At 38.4% G+C, this 22,128-nt stretch overlaps 2 protein-coding genes across 2 annotated transcripts; one reads left to right on the forward strand and one right to left on the reverse strand.

Moving 5' to 3' along the window:
- Window positions 1-338: 338 nt before the first annotated feature.
- HRG_09330 (uncharacterized protein) lies at window positions 339-986 on the forward strand (the record flags this gene model as incomplete). Its single annotated transcript, XM_044867801.1, has 1 exon — window positions 339-986. One exon carries the CDS (start codon window positions 339-341, stop codon window positions 984-986), a length of 648 nt encoding a protein of 215 aa, XP_044717061.1.
- Window positions 987-4,473: 3,487 nt separating this feature from the next.
- On the reverse strand, window positions 4,474-5,232 carry HRG_09331 (peptidase a4 family domain-containing protein; the record flags this gene model as incomplete). Its single annotated transcript, XM_044867802.1, has 1 exon — window positions 4,474-5,232. The coding sequence occupies one exon, from the start codon at window positions 5,230-5,232 to the stop codon at window positions 4,474-4,476; it is 759 nt and encodes a 252-aa protein (XP_044717062.1).
- Between the last annotated feature and the right edge of the window lie 16,896 nt (window positions 5,233-22,128).

Genomic DNA, 22,128 nt, shown 5'->3' on the forward strand with positions numbered 1-22,128 from the left:
CTTTATAGGTACTACAACTATTGCGTAATCCCCTTTCCTCTCTCGCCCCTTAGCCGATTCCTCTCGCTCTTACTTTAGGTTGCCCTATTCTTACTCGGTACCGTGCAGAGCACTATAGCATTAGCCGCCGTCTACTAAACGACCAAACTTAGCAAGCCATTACACCTAGCTAGATATTAGGCCACATCGACGAGCTTAGCCGGTCCTGCGTCGTCCGGGCGGTTCGGGAAGAGCAGCACTTATATGATTTAGTCCTTGATCTATGCCATACGTTTCTCTCCGAGGCTATCCGACGCCTATCGACGCACTGCTTACTCGAGCGCTTTATCCGTGAGCAGATGCAAAGGAGCGACTATATTCTCTATGTCCGGCCTAGAGATGATCACCTTAACGACGCGCTCTGCCTGCTGGCCAAGTTCGACGATACGCCTGCTCCGGTCACATATAGTCTCGTCAACGGCGACGGCATCGCCGAACGCTCTCTAGACGAGGTCGTTTTATTGTTGGCGCACGTCCTATCACTTATATTCGGCCGGCAAATCGAGCACGCCGCCTTTACTTACCTCCACAAACATCTGCCTAAGCCTAGGGATATCTCGACCGAAACTATAGGCCACTTTGTGGAGCAGCTCTTTGCGCTCCGGTGGCGCATAGGCCTCGATAGCCGCCGCCGGATCGGCCTATACTTACTTGGACGCCAGAGGGAGGCCAGCGTACTCTTGTCGCGCATCGAGAGAGACAGGAGCCTCTGCAAGAAACTCTACTTTTGCCTCTACCACGCACGTCAGAATCCTAGGTGGAGGCGCCCGGGGGTCGACGAAGCCGCCTTTGGTGATAGGCTCCACTGGTATGCGGGCACACGACAAGCCGTCAGCGAGACGCTCTATCAAGTAGACAGCCTCAAGGCTTTTGCCGATTGGATGCGTCGTGGCGAGGAGCTGATTGAAGAGGCGGGGCTCCAGGAGCAGGATGCTTGTAACTTCTAGGCGCCTGCAGGAAACGGTTCGCCGTGACGCCTTGTTTTAGATGATGATCGATGGTATGGCACCGACGGCCTCGTATGGCTAAGCCTGGAACCTGGAATCTTTTTCGGTTCCTTTTATATTTCCCGCGGTATAGTCACGCGTGGAAGTTACGAATTACGATATCATGATGGAATCCCTCTGCGTCAAGAATTAGAGAGGGTAGCTATTATTAGATTAAACAATAATGCATGGTTCCAGTTATATAGTATCGGGGCGGTACTATTAGGCAAAGGTAGGCTCTACCTATCTGATATATAGCTTTAACTATCTAGCATATAAAAAAGTAGGCTGGTTTTAAGTAAGGGCTTGTTATGAACCAGCCAGCCGTGAAGGGAAGACGGTCAGAATGCAGGCCGCATGGCCGAAGCGCAGGACGCCAGGTGCTACGGACCACGGAAGATCCGTTGACATGAAGGGCACGTGATGGGATCAGTTGGATCAGTCAGATTGGGCGGATCGGCACTGAGCAGGCTGAACACGATGAGCAATATCTTTACGATAGAAAACCAACGGGTATATATAGCCACCCACTTCACTCCTTTAGATAGATAGCTCTCCAGCTTTCAACCCACAGATTTCTATCACGATTCCATCTCTAATTCTAATCACCTGGGTGCGCCGTCTAAATGGGCACCCGGGTGCCCATGTGTCGGTCGCCGAGGACAGGCGGTAGTCTCATATTGGCTGGGAGAACATGCTGCTATTGGGGTGTCCTGCCGTTGTCAGTCTGCCTCAGCTTGTAGTCGCAATGGCGGGGTCCCAGCATAATCCCGGACCGGCACTCTTACTACGGAGTAGTCCAGCCGGTAATTGCGAAAATTGAGGAAACAGCCACACCTGAAGTGATGTATTTTCAAAGGGAGCATTTTTTGATACCACTATGCTATCAGATAACAAGCCGTGAATAGCACAAGGCTGGCATTACGTGTCGATATGGGTTGGGAAACGGTGGAGCACGTTTAGTTTAGTTTAGTTTAGTTTAGTTTAGTGTATTTTCCGTCCAGCAACTTTTGGTCGCTCAGGTCTCCGCAGGGGAGCACAGGACGTGCTGAGCTAGCAGGTGTCTACATGCTACATATCGTACACTTCACCCACTATCCAGCATTTCATCGGCTCAACGGCGCTCATGACAAACCTGTTGCCCGTCAGCGGGACGTCCAGGCATGAAGAGAAAGCTGTCCCGTGGTCAGATCAGCCAATTTGCTTCTGGGGCCTTGCAGCCCTTGATGACCTCGGCGATCGCATGGTCGCGAGACCTTGACGCCGCCCGAGATCGGAGCAGGTAACAGAAAGGATTGAGAGGAAAAGGTAGGGTGAGAGGAGAATGATGACCGTCTAGTGGCGTGGGCAGATCCTCCGAAGAAGGAGCTCGCTTTCGCCAGCCTGACGAATTTGTCAAAGTCCTTGCCGATTGCGCGGTTGATGGCTGCAGCCGGCCAAGGTGCAAGCCGCATACGATGCCGTGGCGCAACCTTTCTGCAGTAAAAGATGTGTGCTGGCTCTTTTCGTCTTCCGCACGAGCACGTCAGTCGCGCATTGTCGTGACCAAACCTTTCGTGGTAGTCAGCAAAATCCCCATGGTGGGTTCTTGCTGCAAGCAAGTTACGAAGCAGGGGCCGAGAGCGCCAATTCTGACGGGCAGCTGGTTGTGGCTTTAAGCCTCAGGTCTCTGTATCGCTCCGGCGCAGAGGCTTCCCACCAGGCCTTGAAAGCCTCTTCCGGCTGCTGTCGGGCAATCTTTCGCAGGTGCGCTAGCGTCGGGACGTTATCAGCGGGTTCTGGCAGTGATGCTCCCGCCTTTGCCAGAGCATCAGCCTCCTCGTTGCCTGGGATGTCAGCATGGCCGGGGATCCAATGGACCTCCACAGCTCCGTATTTTCGCGCCAAAGATTGAAACTCAAGGAAGACCTCTTGCGAGGAGTCGCTCGGCGTGCCCCGTAAGCATGTTGCGGTCGCGAGGTTGTCGAGGCAGACAAAGATGCGGTCAGTTTCTGGAAGGCTCACCGCAGCCTTCAACCCCTCCAACGCACCTTTCGCCTCAGCGTCGAAAATCTCGGCGGGCCCGAGACGGCCCTTGTCGCGCAAGACGGTGGATCCGTCCCGATGAACAACATAGCCATATCCGGCGTGGCCTTCGGTAGAACGGGACCCGTCGGAATAGACGACCAGAGTTCGGGGCGATAGTGCCTGGAGCCAATCGCGAAATTTCTTCGCCGTCTCATTTTCGATGCACTCTGCAGAGGCGCAGTCTGCTCTTCGACAAATCCGCGCTGCAGCAAGGCAGGCCTTGGGCAGCTTGGTAGCAATTCGTCGGAGCGCCGCAGCCTAGTCCGGAAGGGTTTTGGCTGCTTTTGGTACTTCAGCTTGATCATTTCATTCAGTATAGGGCTTTTGGCCTCGACGTGCGCTTCACGAGCGGATGAGCTTCGTCCAGGGATTTGAGACGCGCAGCAAATGCAGTCCGGCGCGCCTCGAGCAGCAGAGGGACCGGCGGTATCCCTGCCTCCCGGTGCAGAACATTCGTTGGTGTAGTTCTCCACACTGGCAGGATAGCCCGAAGAGATGTGTAGAGTGCCTTGCTCATCTTCTTTACGAGGTGTCCGATCCTGGACGGTCCTTCCTTGCCCGGCTTGGTCCAGCGCGGGCGCGTAGAACCAGGATACCAGACCTCCGCCGCGTAGAGCAGCACTGGAATGACGCAAGCGCAGACCGCTCGTCGCACAGCGCTCGGTAGAGGACCATGCCTGGTGTTTGTCAGTCTCCTGAGATGGAAGGCGACTGCTTGCGCTGGCCGTCCATTTCTCGACATGAGTCTTGAAAGACAGAGTGCTGTCGAGCCAGACGCCGAGCCAACGCATCGCCCGGCCCGGCCGTTTCTCAAATTCGCCATGGAGCACTGGCGGCGCCGTCTTGGGCGTCGTTCGAGAGAAGTGCATCACTTCTGTCTTCTCAGGGTCGAAGGAGATCCGTTGGCGGCGCCCACGATACAAGCTCACGCACATGATGAGATGCTTCGGCGGACGTCTCATCCAGGCTATCGCCGACGCAAAGGATGGCAGTGTCGTCCGCATAGCCGAAACGCCCTTTTGAGCTGCCCAAGCGGTAGATTGGTTCCGTATACAGTAGGAAGAGGATCGGCGAGACTGGCGATCCCTGTGGCAGCCCGCACTGGAGAGGCGATGAATTCGTTGCGATATCTTGATAGCGGATGCGTGCCGACCTGTCTTGCATAAGCACGCGCGAAGTGCGAGACCGGGTATAGAGTAGTTATTTTCGAACTCTTTACCTATAAACACTAAACTTGATCGCTGATACCCCATTCAACCATAAGATCGTGTCGTTGTTTTGCTATTGTCTTTTCGTTGATCGAATTGAGGTGGTTTAGAACCTTGCATAGAAAGATAGCGTACAATTACATCTTGACATTCCCATTTCGGGACGCTATCTACTAGCTACCGGTGTACTGACAGACCACGTCATTTCCGGACGTGTCACAGTTCGTCAGGACGTTGCCGCTCTGGTCCTTGATATCGATAATGGTGGCGCCGTCGGGGGTGACCGTCCCCCCAGAGCCGGACGCAGAGGCATCGGTGAAGGTGACAGTGCCAAAGTCAACCAAAGGGACAAGTTGGCCGCTAGACTGGAAGTCTTCCACGATCCACTCGGCATTGGTCTCGCAGAGACTCGATGGCGAATTGGTGAAGGTGTGGGAGACCTTCTGTCCGTTGGACAGGTTTTCAAGAACCGCAACACCGCCCGTCATGGACGAAGCGTCAACAGACATCTTGATCTGGTCGCCAACGCTGATGTCGAATCCGGTGAAGCTGTGGGAATAGTCGGGGATCCACTCATACCACGAGTCGAAGGAGCCGTCGCCGTAGAAAGACACACCGGTCTGGAGGATGGCGGACTGACAGGTGTCGCCATCAATTCCGACCCACGCAGCAGCGGCGGCGGTAGCGTCGCCGCTAACCTGGGGGACGGTGACGGTTCCCTCAACCTTGTTGAATCCATTGCCGATTTGAACGGCTCCGGCCCAATTGTTCGAATATTGAGGGTAGCTATTGTTCCTCATGTTAAACCCGGGGCCCTTGGGAACCCGCGTGGCGTCTCGGCGAGTAGCACGCCGTGCTTCTCTGACCTCAGAGGGCCCCGGAAGGGCGGCAGCGACGCCGAAAACAGCTGCAAGAGTGGTTGCGTATTTCATAGTGACTGCAGTTGTGGTGAAGAGAGGCAATCGGGTTTTCGAGGGGCTTTTTTTTCCCTTAGTGTGGAATGTTGAAGGCGAGTGTCTGAAATCCATTTAGATGGAGAATGAGGCACCACTGACTTCTTATAGACGTCTCTGTTTGCATGTGTCCGAAGCCGCTTGTAACGGATTCTACGCATAAGTCAATACCTAAGTGGAACCATCCTAAGCTATTCTCTCTATCGCAGGTGGGATTCTCTAGACACATGTGCTGCGCATCATCAGGGCAGCTAATACTCGCTGGAAAATTGTCCACATCAGTGAAGTCTCTTGGAGGTGGAGCGTGAACAGGCTAGATTGATGAATGCTATGGCAGCGAGGACACCCTCAAGGCGGAACCACCTTCCTCTTTTCTAAACAACTCCGGACTTCATACGTGGCGGCCGTGGAACTCATGAGAATCAAGTCGAGAGTATCCGCGATAATAGCGGTTTTCTTCGATTATGCCTATTACAGGAAGTCATACTTGGAGCGTGGTCGAACAGTCGCATAAACCGGAAAGACCGCACGTGTCGTTGGCTACGAAGCTAAATATGCGCCTCATACCGCCAGTCGATGAAGATCTTGCCCTGAATTGGGCAAGTTACCAGGGTGCGGAGGCAGCAACCACTGTAGGGCTACGATGCCGCGTATCCGACATTAGGTACCTAAGTGGCTGCTCAAGTTGGGGTAGCCAATGGCACATTCTACAAGATACCCCTGACGGAATTGCCGGGCTTCCGAAGTGTCTCCTGCTACGTTACAAAGGCATAGAGCCGACCAGCTGACAAGAAGCAGCTGGTTTGAAGACTAGTGTAGTCCATAACGCGCTAAAGATGACAAGACATTGTTCCTATTGCCTAGAGGAGAATGGGAAGGTAGAGCAGCCTCATATTTAGCCTGTTTAGGCTACTGGCCTAACTAACAGTATACTCACTAAGATACGGAGTAGCAGAGCAATGTTGTAGGTTGATAAGCCTTTGCGGTCTAATCCATACGTCCATTGCCTATGTTTTCCAGCTATAGCCATGCATGCTGATGTAGAAGCAGAAGCCAGACCGCCCCCGTAACTAGTCGGGCTGACGTGAAGTTCTCCCTAGATGAACTAGATTCCGCCTGCCTATTTCCTGATTTTTCTTCTACGTATTGGTTGTGCCTGCCTCTGAGAAACTATCTCCGATCCTGTCACTAGGAAGCTAGTGCCGTGGTCCCTCTACAAACTATCTCTGGCCTAGGCCGTTCCGTCTTAGACCTGGCCAGGGCTGCCTACCGTCGGATCATTGCCTCGAGAGGCTTAAGATAGGTCTGGAAGCGACGGTTAGAGCTATCCCTTATCCTTTGTTAAATCCTGGTGCATTATCTAGACCTCTTTGAGTAGGAGCTCATGGCGCTGCTTCCCCTATGGTCGCCAACAGCTTCCGAAGTTCCGACCGGCCCCCAATTATCCGACAGCGTCTCGTCTGCGCTTGAGTCTAAACGTATATGGATCGGCTGCCGCGCGCTACGACATCAGGGTTGCCATGGTCTTCTCTCCTCATCGGATCGGGCAAGTTGTTGGTCCTGTCCCCGCGGCTGCTGACTGGTACTACTGGAAACGGCTTGCGCCAGGCCGCTCTGTCGCCTCCAGGCCAGCAGACTGGGGCAAGGTGATACAGAAATAGCTTATAAACAGAAGACCACCTGCTTTTCTCCCATTTCTTGCCCATTTCATGATCTGGGCGGCATCATAGTTGGAGCTTATATAAAACCAGCACCGTTCAACAAGCCTAGAGTCGGGAGGCGTAGCTCCATCGTCAACGTGTTAAAATCCAGCGAGCCACTTTCCAGACCCTTTCTCGCTGGTGAACACAAGCCAAAGGAAGCCAAGGAACGCTAGAATGACCTCCGTCTTAAGAGTGGCAGGCATGTGGCTGTGGGGAAGCTGCGTCGCTAGGAGTGTTACAAGCTGTGGATGATAGAGCAGCTCCTTAACTGCACCCAGGTGCGAATCAGTCTCCTAAGCGAGATGTCGAGATGCAGGCAAAGGCAATGATAACGGAAAAAGCGGCAATTCAGTATGGCTAGGACAGCCAGAGCACTATGCGCAAGGCCTCTCACCAGGCAGAGGGATGAGGCTGATTTCGGTGCGCAAGAGCACAGTCGTGCGCCAGGCAGGATTAGGGGGGCACGGGCTAAGGAACAACACTAAGGAATCTGAATTTTACCTAAAGGGCGACTTCGCGCTGCCCTTACGAGCTTCGGTTAAGGAGAGGTTCTCGAATAAAGGTTCGAGAGCATAGTCGACGGTAAAGGGGGCTACGTACTATAGAAGCCAAGATAGTGTAGTATACTCTATCGAGTCGATCTCTTAAGCAAGGGCTTAAGAGTATAATAAAAGAACTAAGGGCATAGAAAGGTAAATTTAGTAATATATATCTTAGTCTATCTATTAAGATAAAGGAGGTATTATAGGGTAGGCAGAGGGTTATACTATAGGTGCCTTTTATTATATTATAATAATAAGCTATATAGATCTAACTATACGCCGCGCCTACCGCTACTAAATACGCGTTTATATATACGCCCTACCTTACCCCGTAACGCTATCGGCTAAGGTCTAAGCTAATACCTAGACCTATACTAAGGGTAAATACCCTTATATAAGGTCCCCGCCCCTCTCTCTTTAAGCGGTCCCTTATAATATTAATCCTATACCTCAGCGCGCGGCTAAGAGGTAAATAACTTACTAGCGCGCCCTTATCGCTCTTTCCTCTTTACTATACTATTATTATTAGTATTAGTAATAGTAGCTATAACTATAACTATAAGTCGCTTAGCGCCTAGCTATACGCTACCGCCTATATATAAGCTAACCTATACCCCCGCTAGTTATTTAAATAATTTAATATATCCTCCCCCGCCTTATCTTACTTCTTCGCTAAGATCGACGACTTCGTCGATCGCGCCCTCGCCTTGCCCGCTACCCTACCTACTACCCCCGCCGCCCTAGTCGCGCCTGCCGCCGCTCTACGCTACCCGCTGCCTAGCTTCTCGGCCGTTAACTTTACTACCCGCGCCGCCGCCGCCCCTACTACGCTCTCTGCTACCGGCCGCCGCGATAACGATAACGATAACGATAATAATAATAATAATAAGCGCGGGTCCTCGCCGCCCTCCTCTATAAGCCCCTCCGCCCTTATTCTCGCGAGTATTACTAACTCTATATACTAATATAAGCGCGCTATAACCTAGGGCGCTACCTAAGGTTCCTCTTATATATAGTATACCTTATAGTCCCTTCCCTACGCTAACTAAGCTAGCCGCCCTTAAGGTAGCTGCTTTTTATACGCCCGGGCTAGCCGTGCCTATAAGGTTACGCCGCCCCTTCTTACTTATACTACTATAGCTTATAGCGCTATAGAGCTAGGTAAGGACTAAAATAAGGCTAAGCGCGCCTTAACCGCTGCCGACGCCGCCTACCGTAATTTATAGTTCCTTAAGCGCGCCGCCCTTATACCTAAGTACGTAAGCTCTTTTTCCTATACTCCTTACGGCGCTAACTCTCTCTCTCTTAGGGGCACCGTTGCCGCCGCCTTAGCCGCCCCCGCTACCTCTACCGCCGCCGCCTCTACTACTACTAGCACCGCCGCCGCCGCCGCTATCCTTAACGCCGCCGCTATCGCTGCTTAGCTAGGTAGCCTAGAGGGCTAGATTTATACCCTTAAAGCTAAGGCCGCGCCTTATACTAAGGAGGAGGATAAGAAGGAGGATAAAGAGGAGGATAAGGATAACTATTTAATAGTTAAGACCTTACTAAAGAAGAAGGCCTATTAAGCTTAGTCTATATACCTTTAAGCGCGCTTATAAGGGCTAATATAATTTATTTATACTACTACCGACCTAAGTATGCTTTATTTATTATTTATAGTCGCGGTATTTATAATATATACTTATAGCTTATATTAGTATAGCGACCGCCGCGGGCTTAGTAGCCCGCCGCTTCCTTAAGGGCGGGGTATAGTCTCCCCTACGTTTTAAAGTACTAGCCGCTTTACCGCTAAGGGGGTAGCTTCTCTCGCTAGGCCGTTATTTTCTTTTACTAGCTTATAAAGGGCCTTAAACTTATCTAGAGCTATTATACCTTTAAACTTAAAAGCAAGCTTTTACGTTAGGTCTTAATAGCTATACTACTTAATAAGGACTTTACGCTTCCTACTATAGCCTATATTCTTTTAACGGGCTACTTATAACTCTTTTACTAAGAACTCCTCTTTTCCCTTAATAAGGATAGCGGCTAGTTAGGGATCTATTATCTCTTAGCTTAATAAGGGGTCTATAGCGGCGCGATAAAAAAAGTTAACGTTAATTATACTATAGATACTAAAGGGTAGCCCTTTTAGCTCTATAGTTTATAGACTTAGCACCCTTTTTACTATATACTTAGCGTATAGCTAGTTAAGCTTTTTCTTTAGCTTTATTAACCTATAGTTATAGAGGTCTAGCTAGACCTTATCCTTTACCGCGAACCTATTTATAGGATCCCTTAACTTATTAGCCTACCGCTCTTAGTTTTAGGCGGTAGATACTATTAAGGATTAGTAGAACTCTATAGCTTATTATAGCTTCTATATAAAGGCAGACGCCCTACCCTCTAAGGAGCTAGCTAGGTAGCGCTCTACGCTTATATCTATAGTAATAGGCTATGCTAACGGCGGTTTAAACCTATATAGTATAAGAAAGGGAGATATATTAATAAAGGAGTTCGACTTACTATTAAGCGCTATCTAAGCTATAGGAAGCTATTTATCTTAGTCTACTTAGTTATAGGATATTACTTATTAAAGGTAAGCTTATACTTCTTAGTTAAGGCGTTTAGGCCCCTTATTAGTCTATAAGTAGTAAGCCGTGCTTAGTAACTAAGTAACTTAAAGTAGCTTATAAAGGTACTATTAAAAGCGGCTAGTTTAATTAGTACCCTTATTACTAGTAATTAAGGCTAGCTATTAATAGAAGCGGGCGTAGTATTAAAGAAAGTACTTAGTATAAGCCTTTACTTTTATAAATAGTATTAGCTTTAATACTACCTTCTTACTTAAACGGTCTTTAATTACCTAGAAATTATAGTTACCGCTTACTATAAAGGGGAGGTCTATAATAAAGTCTATTTATATATATATATAGAACCGGTTAAGAACTAGTAGTAACTTTAATAGCCCCTTTTTAAGCGCTTACTAGATCTTTAAGCGGCTATAGATATTATAGTTATAAAGGAAATAGTAAATATATAGTACTATAAGTAGCTAGTAAAAGTCCTAGCTAATCGCTACTAGCGTGCTTTTATAGCTAGGATAGCCGATTACGCTTAAGTTATAGATTATTTATATAATCTACCCTCTTAACCTATCCCGCTCCTTAACTTTTAAGGGGGCCGCCCTAGCTATAGCCTTTATTATCGCTAGCGCCCTTAAGACCTATAGCCTGCCCTTATAGTAAAGGTAGCTATAAGGGTCGATATAGTAGTCGCTTACTTAGACTTTTAACCTAAGGCCGCGGTTAAGGGAGCGCGCCCTTACCTTTATAGCGTAGCGTATACTTATATATATACTATCCTATACCGCTAGCTAGTCTTATAAGCGTTAGAGCTCCTTATCTTAAAAGATATACTAAAGAACGTTAGGTATACCCTTAAGGGGGGCCGGAACCCCGGCCGCTCTTAGGGGGTCGCCCTCTACCCTTAATAAAGTAGCGCTAAGGTAAGTTTAGAGCGCTTTATCTAAGATTATTTATATATCTCGCGTATTAAGGTCTATAAAGGTAGGCCGATCCTACTCCCTTTATAAGAGGGCGTCTAAAACTATAGCCTCCTTACTTAGTCTATACTTAATATAGAACTAAAAGTATAAGAGATACTTTACTTAGCGCGCCTACTACTTTAAAAGATACTATTAGGTTATAAAGTATTTAAGGTTCTTATAGTTTATAAGGATCTTAAAGCTTTTATAGCTATAGAGCTCCGCTTACTACTACTTAAGGTAGCTAATAATTACTAATATCTCCTTATTATAGATTAAGTAGTTCCTCTTTACTATAATAAGCTTATATAAGTAGAACGCTATAGGCCTCCTTTACCTTTCTACTTTTTAAGATAGGGTTCTCTTAAGTATATAGCCGCTATAGTTTACTTCTATAGTTAAGGGATTATTAAAGTCCTATTATAGTAGTACTAAGGCTTATAAGAATAAGTCCTTAAGGGCTTAGAACGCCTCTACTTATATAGGTCCCTAAGAAAAGGGGGCCCTATCCCTTATTAGCTTATTAAGTAGTAGTATAATTTAAAAGAACCCTTTAATAAAGACCTAGTAGTAGTTAGCGAAGCTAAGGAAGCTCTATATACCTTATTACGATATTAAGGTTACTTAGTTATAGATAGCTTAGATCTTAGCTAGGTCTACTTAGCTTATACCTATAATAATAATAAAGCTAAGGTATTTAACGCGCTTAACGCTAAATTCGTATTTATCTAGGTCTAAGTATAAGCTATGCTCCGCTAGGCGGTTTAGTACCTTCTATACCTTTTATATATAGTCTTCGTAGCTCTTACTTAAATAAATAAGAATATTACCTATATATATAAACGCGAACTTATCGAGGAAACCCTTAAGTACCTAGTTAATATAATATTAAAATATAGCTAAGGTACTTACTAAGCTAAAAAGGGTAACTATTTACTTAAATAAGCTATATCTTATATAGAACGCTATCTTTTACTCCTCCTTATATACTATTTATACCTTATAAAACGCTTAAACGACGTTAAGCTTTATAAACTACTTTACCTTTACTAGGTTATAGAAGGTCTCTCTTATAAGTAAAAGGGGGTACCGGTCTAAGTATATAATTACGTTTAACGCTTAGTAGTTTACGTAAAAGTAAAGTCCCCCTTTAGCTTCTATATAAATAAGACTAGAGCCGCCGCCTTAAAGGAGCTAGCCTTAATAAATCCCTTATCGAGGAGGTCTATAAAGGTCTTTTTTAATACTAGTAGTTCCTCTCGTAATATACTATATAACGGCCTAAATAGTAAGGGAAGCTCTTTACTATTATCCTCTATATAAAGCGGTATTAAGTAGTCTATACCTAGCTTATAGGGGTTTAACTTATTAGCCTCGCTCTTTTAAAAAAGTAGTAGTAAGTTATAGAACCGCGGTAGGATAGCTTACTATAGCCCCTCTTCCGATATAAGGCGCTTTAGTTATAGCGCTTTCTTAATATCTACTAAGCTAACTATATAGATCGACGCTATAGCTATAGCTAGCCCCTTCCGCTTATAGATTTACTATATTATACCTATAAATACTAAGGCTAAGACTTCTTAGGCGTTTTATAAGTTAGCTAGGGCGTCTAGCGCTTTATTCTTACTACTATACTAAACCTAGGACTATATAAGGCTAAACTATAGCCTCCCTTTATATAATACTAAATATAACTTTATATATATTAACTATAGCTTCCTAAGAATTAAGGAAAACTTAAGCTAAGGGACTATATATACTACTAATAGCTATAGGAGGCCGTTAACCTCTATAGCTACTTAGGCAACGCCTTTAATAACCGCGCCTTCTATCGCGGCTAAGGCGCCCTTTATATACTTAAGGTAAATCTTCTTTACTAATAAGCGTAGCTTAAGGGCTTTCGCTTTATTAATTATAGCGTAATACTAATAACCTTTATTTATAAAGGTAAAGAGGAGGTAAGTTTGGTTAATAATAACTAATATTAAAGTAGGTTCTTCTTTAATATACTTTACTAGGTCCTCCTTAGCTAGTATTAGCTTACTAAGCTCTAAGGCTCGCCTTTATACTAAAGCTAAGCTTTTCCCTTTACTTTATATATAGCGGAAGTTCCCCTATCTCCCTTATTATTAGATTTTAATAGGGCATAGGTAACTTATATCTTTACCGGCCTCCTTATTAAGAGGTAAGGGTAAGACCTAACTATATACGTGCTTATACTATAATATATATAGCGGCCCTTTTTATATTATTTACTAATTTCCTTATAAGGTACTTACTTAGCTATCTTACTAAACTACGCCGCTAGTAAAGCGGCTAGGGTCTTACTATTACCGCGCTTCCTAGGGTATATAGCCGCTATCTAGACCTCGCTATCTATATCGACCGCCGACTTAAGAGCGGGCCTAGGTATAAATAGGTTAAGTAAGGAGGAACTATCTAGCCCGTTAGTCCCGCTTAAAGCTAAGCGCTTATATAGCTTTTAAAAGCGCAGCGTTTACTTATATCCTTAGGCTACCTTTATAAGGCGGGCTACGTAGCCCTTATAAGTAAAGGGTATTATAATAGGGATAAGTAGCTCTTAGAGCGCTAAGGAGATTAAGTTTTATAGCTAGGTAAGCTTAGCGCCGTCCTCCTAGGCGGTATTACCTACTACCTAGGTTAAGGTCTCTTTAAATTCTAGTAAGAACTCCTTAAAGGACTGCCCCTCTTACTAAGTAAGGGTCTATAGCCTATCCTATGCCTTTTCTTATTCTTATATATTACTAAAGGCATAGACTAAGTAGTTAAAGAATACTTTGGGGTTTTTTATCTTCTTAGGACCGCCCTACTCTTAAAAGCCCGCTACTTACTATATCTAAGGCTTTAGTAGCGTATATAAGAGTAAGAACTAAGCTATCTCCTTATAGCTATTAAGTCCTTATTTCTTATTAATATAGTATTTCGCTATTAAGCGGTTAAGGAAGAAGTAAAAGGTCTCTAGCTTACTATCTTAAGTAAGCTAAGGTAGTAGCTTCTATCTACTAAGGGCCGCCTTACGCTCTAACCTCTTAGTAGTAAGGGGCGTATCTATTAAAGCTAGCGTTAAGAGGGTATTAAGGATCTAATATAGGGTTACTTATTAGTCTAGGTCTTATAATATCTAGTAAAATAGCTTTATAAATTAAGCTTATTTATCCTATTACTACTAAGTATCTTCCTATAGGTATTACTAATATAGCTCTTCTACCTATTACTATAGCTATTAGTACTAAGCTTCTTTTTATAGTAGCTACTACTATTACTATTACCTTAGCTAGTACTACTAAGGTTTTAATATTAGGTTTAATATAAAGATAGCTTATACTATTATAAGGTAAGTAAAAGGTTATACTATAAGTACTTTTTATTATATTATAATAATAAGCTATATAGGATCTAACTATATACCGCGCTTATTACTATTAAATATATATTTATATATATAGCCTACCTTACCCTATAATACTATCGGCTAAGGTCTAGGCTAATACCTAGACTTATACTAAGGGTAAATACCTTTATAGCTTATAACTTAATATATATAAAAAAGGGATATAAATAGATAATAGCCTTTAAAATAAAATTTAGACTATTTAAATATTTAATAATACTATTTAAACTTATAAATATACTAGCTACCTTTTAATAGATAATTAATAATATCCTATATAAATACTTAGATATCCTTATAGTAGTATACCTAGATAATATCCTAATCTTCTTAGATACCTTATAAAAATATAAGGAATATATTTATAAGGTACTTTATATACTTTAAAATATAAGGTTACTAGTTAAACTAAAGAAATATAAGTTCTATATATAAGAAGTAGACTTTCTTAGATATATAATCTTACTAAGAGAGATATAAATATAATAAGATAGGATTAACTTAGTTAAAGAATAGCTAACGCTAAAGAATATTAAGGATATATAAAGTTTCTAAGAACTTATAAATTACTACTAACGATTTATTAAAGATTTTAGAAAGATTATAGTACTACTATATAACTTAATAAAAAAGGAAAAAGGATTTATATAAGATAATAAAGCTAATAAAACTTTTAAATATATTAAAACTATAATTATATAAGAACTAGTCTTAACTACCTTTAACTTAAAATAATAAATCGAACTTAAACTAATACGTTAAACTTTACTCTAAGAGTATAAATTAAATAAAAATATAATAAAGGAAGACTATAACTAATTATATTCTACTTAAAGAAGCTATATAGTATAGAACTTAATTACCTTATTTATAATAAAGAATTCCTTATAATTATTTAAGCTTTTAAGGAATTTCGATACTACCTTCTTAAAAGTATATATAAAGTTAAGGTTTATATAGATTATAAAAATATCTTATATTTTATAATAACGTAACAGGTTAATAGATAATAGATCTAATAAGCTAAATATCTATTAGAATTTAACTATAAAGTAATCTATAGAAAAGGAATAGAAAATAGTTAAGCTAATACCCTTAGTTAATAAAGTAACTATAATATAAGGTTACCTTTAGTAAAAGGATCGCTCTTAGAAATTAACGAAAATAGGAACTACTAGTAATAATAGCTAAATATAATATTTAAGTATAACTTAATAACTTAATATCTTAGAAGATCCTAAATTAAATAAAAGAATATAAAGTATTAAACGGATATAATATAGAATATTTTAAAGTTTTAATATATAGAAATAAAATCTAGATACTACTAGAATTATAAGATAAAGTTATATAAAATATATACGAATTTTTAATATATAAATACTAAGGAATCTAAAGAATAATAAAGTAAATTAAACGATAATATAACTTATTATAGCTTAAAGAAGTAGTATAATAAGTTATTAAAAATATAAACTTTATATATAAAGTAAAGCTAAATAATATAAGCTATATAGAGAATTATAACTACTATTAGTATTAAAGAAACTATAGGACTTAATAGCTTTAAACTATATTATAAAGCTATTACTATTAAAAGAACTTATAACTAACGTTAAGTATAATAGTATATTTATTATTACTAATAGATTAATAAAGTATAGATACTTTTTACTATATAAGGAAGTAAGTAATATAAAAGAGCTAGTATATATATTCCTATAAATAATTATTAGTAATTATAGACTATTAAACGAGATTATCTTTAATAAAGGAAGTATATTTATAGCTAAATTTTAGTAAGCTCTTAAAGTATAATTAAGGACGAAATATAAGCTTAGTATAGCTTATTACCTATAAGTAGATAGATAAATAAAACGACTTAACTAAACGCTTAAATAATATTTATAATACTATATTAGCTATAAATAAAACGATTAAGATAAATAGCTACTAATAGTATAACTAGCTTATAATAGCTTAGTTATAAAAATAACTAACCTTTTACTAGTATATACTAATTATAAATATAACCTAGAAGTATTTAAGGTTACTTAATAAGGACTATAAGTAGAATAGGTAATACTATAAGTAGATTAGCTATAAAAATTATATAAAGAAATATAATAAGAACTTTAATTTATTAGAAAACGAATATTTACTTACTATAATCGAAAAAGATTATAAGGACTAATCCTTTAAGAGGGAGATATAGTCTACCTTATATAACGAAATATTAAAATAAAATAACTAAGTAATAAATTAGATTTTAAGAAACTTAGACTATTTAAAGTTAAGAAAACTATTTTAAAAGTTAACTATAAACTTACGCTACTAATAATAATATAGATATACTTAATATTTTATATCTTATTATTAAAACTAGTACTATAAAACGCTAAACTATAGGAAAAAATCGAAGTTAATAATAATTAAGAATATAAAATAAAAGAAATACTAAATATAAGAAAATAAGGTTAGTAATAAGAATACCTTATTAAATAAAAAGGATATAAACTAAAGGAGAATACTTAAGAGCTACTTAAGTATTTAACTTACTATAGTTCTTTACTTTAATAGTTCTACTAAGTAAACCCTTACTTAAAAATATAAGGTTACTAAGAATAGTATCTTAGTTTAATATATTTAAGGTACTAAATAATTAAACCTTACTAATAGTAATAGTTTCCTTATTTAATAAATAAGCTAATTTATCTTAAATAGAACGCGTTATATTATCTTTTTTATTAATAGCTTATATACCCCGTTAAAATAACTTACTACCTTAGTCTTTTAAGAAACGCTTTTATTTCTTAATATAAGCTAGGTAAGCTATTACTTCCTTTAACGCTTCTTTTACCTTCTATTTATCTAAATTAACTTTTTACTATTAATTTATAATATAATAAATTAAAAAAGAAGGAATATTAGTAAAAAGAATAATAAAGAAGGAAAAGAATAAAATAAATAAGCGGACGCTATATTATAACTATTATAAGAACGGCCTATAAAGGTATATTTAAAACACTAATTAAAACGCTCGCTAACCTTATAAGTTAAGCCTAACTAAAAATAATAAGAGTAAGGTATAATTTTAATACTATAGATCTCGGTCTAAGATACTAGCTTTAATTATTAACGCGATTTATTAGAATTACGAGAATAGGATTTTTAAATATAACTAAATATACTATTAATAGTATATCCTAAAAGGATAAAGGAATAAGGAACGATATACTTATATATAACGCGATAAGGGTATATTTATATATAGTAGCTAAGGCAATAAGTCTTAAGGATAATACTAAAAGGAAGGGAGGTATCTTATTAAGACTATAGTTTAGTAAACCGCTAAGACTAGTATATATCGCGAGGGCACGTAACGTAAGGAGTAAGGAATATTAAATAGACTAATAGGCTAATTAAGTTTAAAGTAATAAGTTACTTTAGCGCTTTAACGCTTTATAGCTAAGATCGTAGGATCGCTTTAGCGCTCTAGCGCTTCTAAGCTATAGGATTACTTAGTACTCTTAGTAATCTAAGGAAGCTCTTAAGATATATAAGGAAGGAATTATTACGAAAAAGATATAGCCGCCTATTAAATATAAGCGACAGCGTTAATTAACGTATATAGTATACGCAATATACCCCCTTAGGGATATCGGGTTAATTCGTCCTAGGATACTTAGATATCCTAGACCTAAGCGGGAATTTTTATATAGGTAGGCCCTATACTAAAACCGCGCTTAATTGCGCTAGCGGGACTCGAACTATAGGCCTTTCGGGTAGTACGCGCTAGGCTAGCTAGAAGAAGTGCGTACGTAGTTACTAGGAAGTTCCCGGAGGGGTAACCCCTCCGCCCGGGCTTATAACTATCACGAAAAAGATATAGCCGCCTATTAGATATAAGCGATCGCGTTAATTAACGTATATAGTATACGCAATAGGAATAGAATACTCCTTTAAATAAATAGCTTAATAGCTTTTAATATTATAATTATTATAATCTTTATTATAATCTTATCTTTAATTCTAATTACTTAATTACTTAGTTATAGTCTATAGTCTATAACCTTTAACTTATTACTAATATAATATACTTATTATTACTTAGACTACGCCCTATTATATCTATTAATATAAACCCCTTAATAAGCTTATCCCTTAAGAATAATACCGGTCGTTATAAGAGGTTCTATTTTAACTAGTTCCTTAATTTTTTAACTAATAAACTAAAAGGTCTATTAAGGGCTTAGTTAAGCTAGTTTAACTAATAAGACTAAGGCCGGGCCTAGAGTAAGAGGCAGAGCTAGGGCTATAATAGTAGTAGTAGTAGTAGGAGCTATAGCTAGATAGGCTATAATAGCTATAAGGGTAATAGGTTAAGCCGTTTAAGTCGAGTACTAGCTATAAAGGAATAAGACTACTTACTATTATACTTTAATAGCCTCTTTATTTAGTTCTTAGCTAGCTTCTTAAAAGATAGTTAAGTAACTATTACTAATAAGCTTTATTAATAGAGATATATCCTATAGCTACTAGCTAGAAAGAACTTTTATTAAGAAGTATTAGTTAGCTTTCTTAAGGATTTCTTCTTACTTAGCTAGCTATAAAGAAGCTAGTAGGTTCCTAGTAAAAAAGGCTCCTAAGTAAGCTATATAAGTCTTCTTAATACGGTTAGTTATATAGCTCCTTAAAGGACCTATTAAGGTCTTAAGCTTTAAAAGCTACTACTTAAGAGTCTTTTCTTCTTAAAGAAAGATTAGCTTTATAGTACTAACTAATTCTATTATTACTATATAAGTAGTAGTTAATAGCTTTATCTTATAAAGGTATTCTTTATAGTAGCTCTTATAGTTACCTAAGGTAGTAGAAAAAGCTCTTTACTATATAGAGGTTAGCTTAGAGAAGAAAGAAGCTCTTTTTATAAATTCTATTACCTTAAGATAAAGAGAGGGCTTAAAAGGGTCCTACTTATTAAAGAAAACTAAATTATAGATAGTTCTATTTATATAAGCTTATAGCTCCTTTACTTACTTATCTTAATCTTAAGGCTTTATAAGAATTATCTTATAGACTATAAGGGTAGTAGAGTCGTTTTTTATTATTATTATAAGGAAGGGTAGAAAAGTTAGTTAAAAATCAGCTTTTTTAATAAGAGGGGTAAAAGGATATAAGAAAGGTACCTTTTATAGTAGCTAGAAGGTATAGGAATTCTATTCCTCCTAAGCTTATAACTCTTATAAAGATAAAGATAAGAAGTATTTAAAAATATATAAAGGTAAAAATAAAAGTAAGGGGTTAGATAGGTAGGGCAGAAATATTTAATTCTTAAGGGGGCTATAATTATAGTAAGGGAGTAATTATTATATTACCTTAATTATCTTTCTTTCCTTTATTTAACGCCCTTTTTTATACCTATTTAATATCTTAATTAATAAAGAAGATCCTACTTAAAGAAGCTATTAATATCCTTTTAACTACTAAGCGTTTTACTAATTTTTCCTTTCTTTTCTAGCCGTTACTAGTATATCTATCTTATCTCTTACTACCTTTATAGGAAGCTATTACTACTTTTACTTCCCTTTATACCCTTACCCTTCTTTCTATACTTCTTTTTAGCTCCTTCTTCCTTCTTTTATACTAAGTATTTTTAGCTTTTATAGTCCCTTTTACTAAGGGATATCTCTAAGAACTATAAAATTAAGCTATATATAAAGGAATATATTATATAGTACGATTAGTTAGGTAGTAAAGATAGCTAGAAGTACTATGCTATATATATTATTTTCTATTTATTATAAAACTAAAGCTTATAAAAAAAGAGATTTCTCTTTTTTTTTAAAGTAGTAAGTAGTCTATAATATATAAGTAAGGTAGATACGATTCCATACTAATACCTTACTAATATATTAGTACTATATACCTAAGTACTTTATTAGCCTATACATTTTAATAGCGCTCTTATAATTATCTCCCCTTTAATATAAATATCTTAGCTATATCTTTAATATATATTACTTTTACTATACTATATATATTCTATTATAGGATACCTTATAGTTAATAATCTAGGTACCTATAATAATATCGGCCTCCTTTAAGGAAGTTACCTTTAATTACTTAAGGCTCCTTATAAAAGAAAGAACTTAAAAGCTATTAAGTAAACTTTAAGAAATTACCTAGAAATCCTAGAAATAATAACTAAGCGGATTATATAGATATTTTATAGAGATTTCCCTTAAGGATATATTATATAGGGAATATACTATAATTTCCTAAGTAATAATAGCTCCTTAAGGATTATATTAATATTTCCTTAAAAAGTTACTATAAAAATATAGCGGGGAAATTATAAAGAAATACCTATACCTACCTAGGGAAAATACTAATAAATACCGCTAATATACCATACTATTATTATATAATTATAAAGTTAATATATTACTTAGTTAAAGCGCTAAGTAAAGTCTTACGCTTACTATAATATATATATAAAAGATAGAGAACCCGCTAAATCTTAGGTAGGTAGAAAAGAATATAGATAGTTATTACTACTCTTACTTTAACTTATAAGACTAATAGCTAGTTTATATTTAACGTATATAATAATATATAGTAGCTGGTTTATATAATACGTTTAATTATATATAGTAGCTAGTCTATTTAATTACCTATTAGACCTATACTAGATATAGGTAGATAGCTAGGTTAAAGTACTAGCCCTATACTAAGGGACTAGTATATAATAAATAGTAGTAATTCTTATTCCCTTAACTATCTATTCTCTTAAGGTCTATATTTAGTAGAATAAAAGATAAAAAATAAGGAAAGGGATAAGTTAACCTTAACTTATAAACCTTAATATCTTCTTAGGAAGAAAGCTCTTACTTATATACTAACTAATACTAGCTTTTTAATTGCTTTTTATAAAAGAAATACTTAGGGAACTTTAGATAGAGGTAAAACTTTAATATATTAAAGCTTAAGTAATATAAAGCTTCTATTAATAATTTAAAAAGATACCTATTTCTAGGATATTTCGTATTAAGTTCCTATAGAAATAAAAGATAGCTAGATTACTTACCTTAGTAATAAGAATAACGCCTAAAAGAATTAAGAGTAGAACTTCTATAATATAACTTACTAGCTTACTTAGCTAATTATTAAGGCCTATAAAAATAAATTAATAACCTAGAATACGTTTTAGTAATAAGGTAATATTAGCTATAAATAATAGAGCTATATAGAAATCGTTATAATATAGCTTCCCTTACCTTACCTTAACTACTTTTATTAAAAAGATAAAGCCCTAGAAGTTTACTAAACTATAATAATTAAAATAAAGAAGAACCTTTAAATAATACTACCCTTAGCGGTATATTCGCGATAATAACCTTAGCGAACTAGCTAGTAAGCTTAATTATAAAAGAAGCTCTTATAAGACTACTAGTAAAAGCTATAGTAAGAGAAACTAAGGATAATACTATTATAAACCCTCCTCGAGCACCCTTAGTATATATTAAACTAAAAGATATAAGGAAGTTTAACCTTACTAGCCCCTTTAATATAATATTTAATATCCTCGAAGAAACTAAGAAAATAATTATATATAAAAGCGTCGATCGATTTATCGATTCCTTAAAGTAGGTAGCTATTCGCGGACTAAAATACGCTAATAAACTAATAATA

The sequence above is a fragment of the Hirsutella rhossiliensis genome (assembly GCF_020360975.1).
Source record: "Hirsutella rhossiliensis strain HR02 chromosome Unknown scaffold00012, whole genome shotgun sequence".
NCBI classification, from domain to species: domain Eukaryota; kingdom Fungi; phylum Ascomycota; class Sordariomycetes; order Hypocreales; family Ophiocordycipitaceae; genus Hirsutella; species Hirsutella rhossiliensis.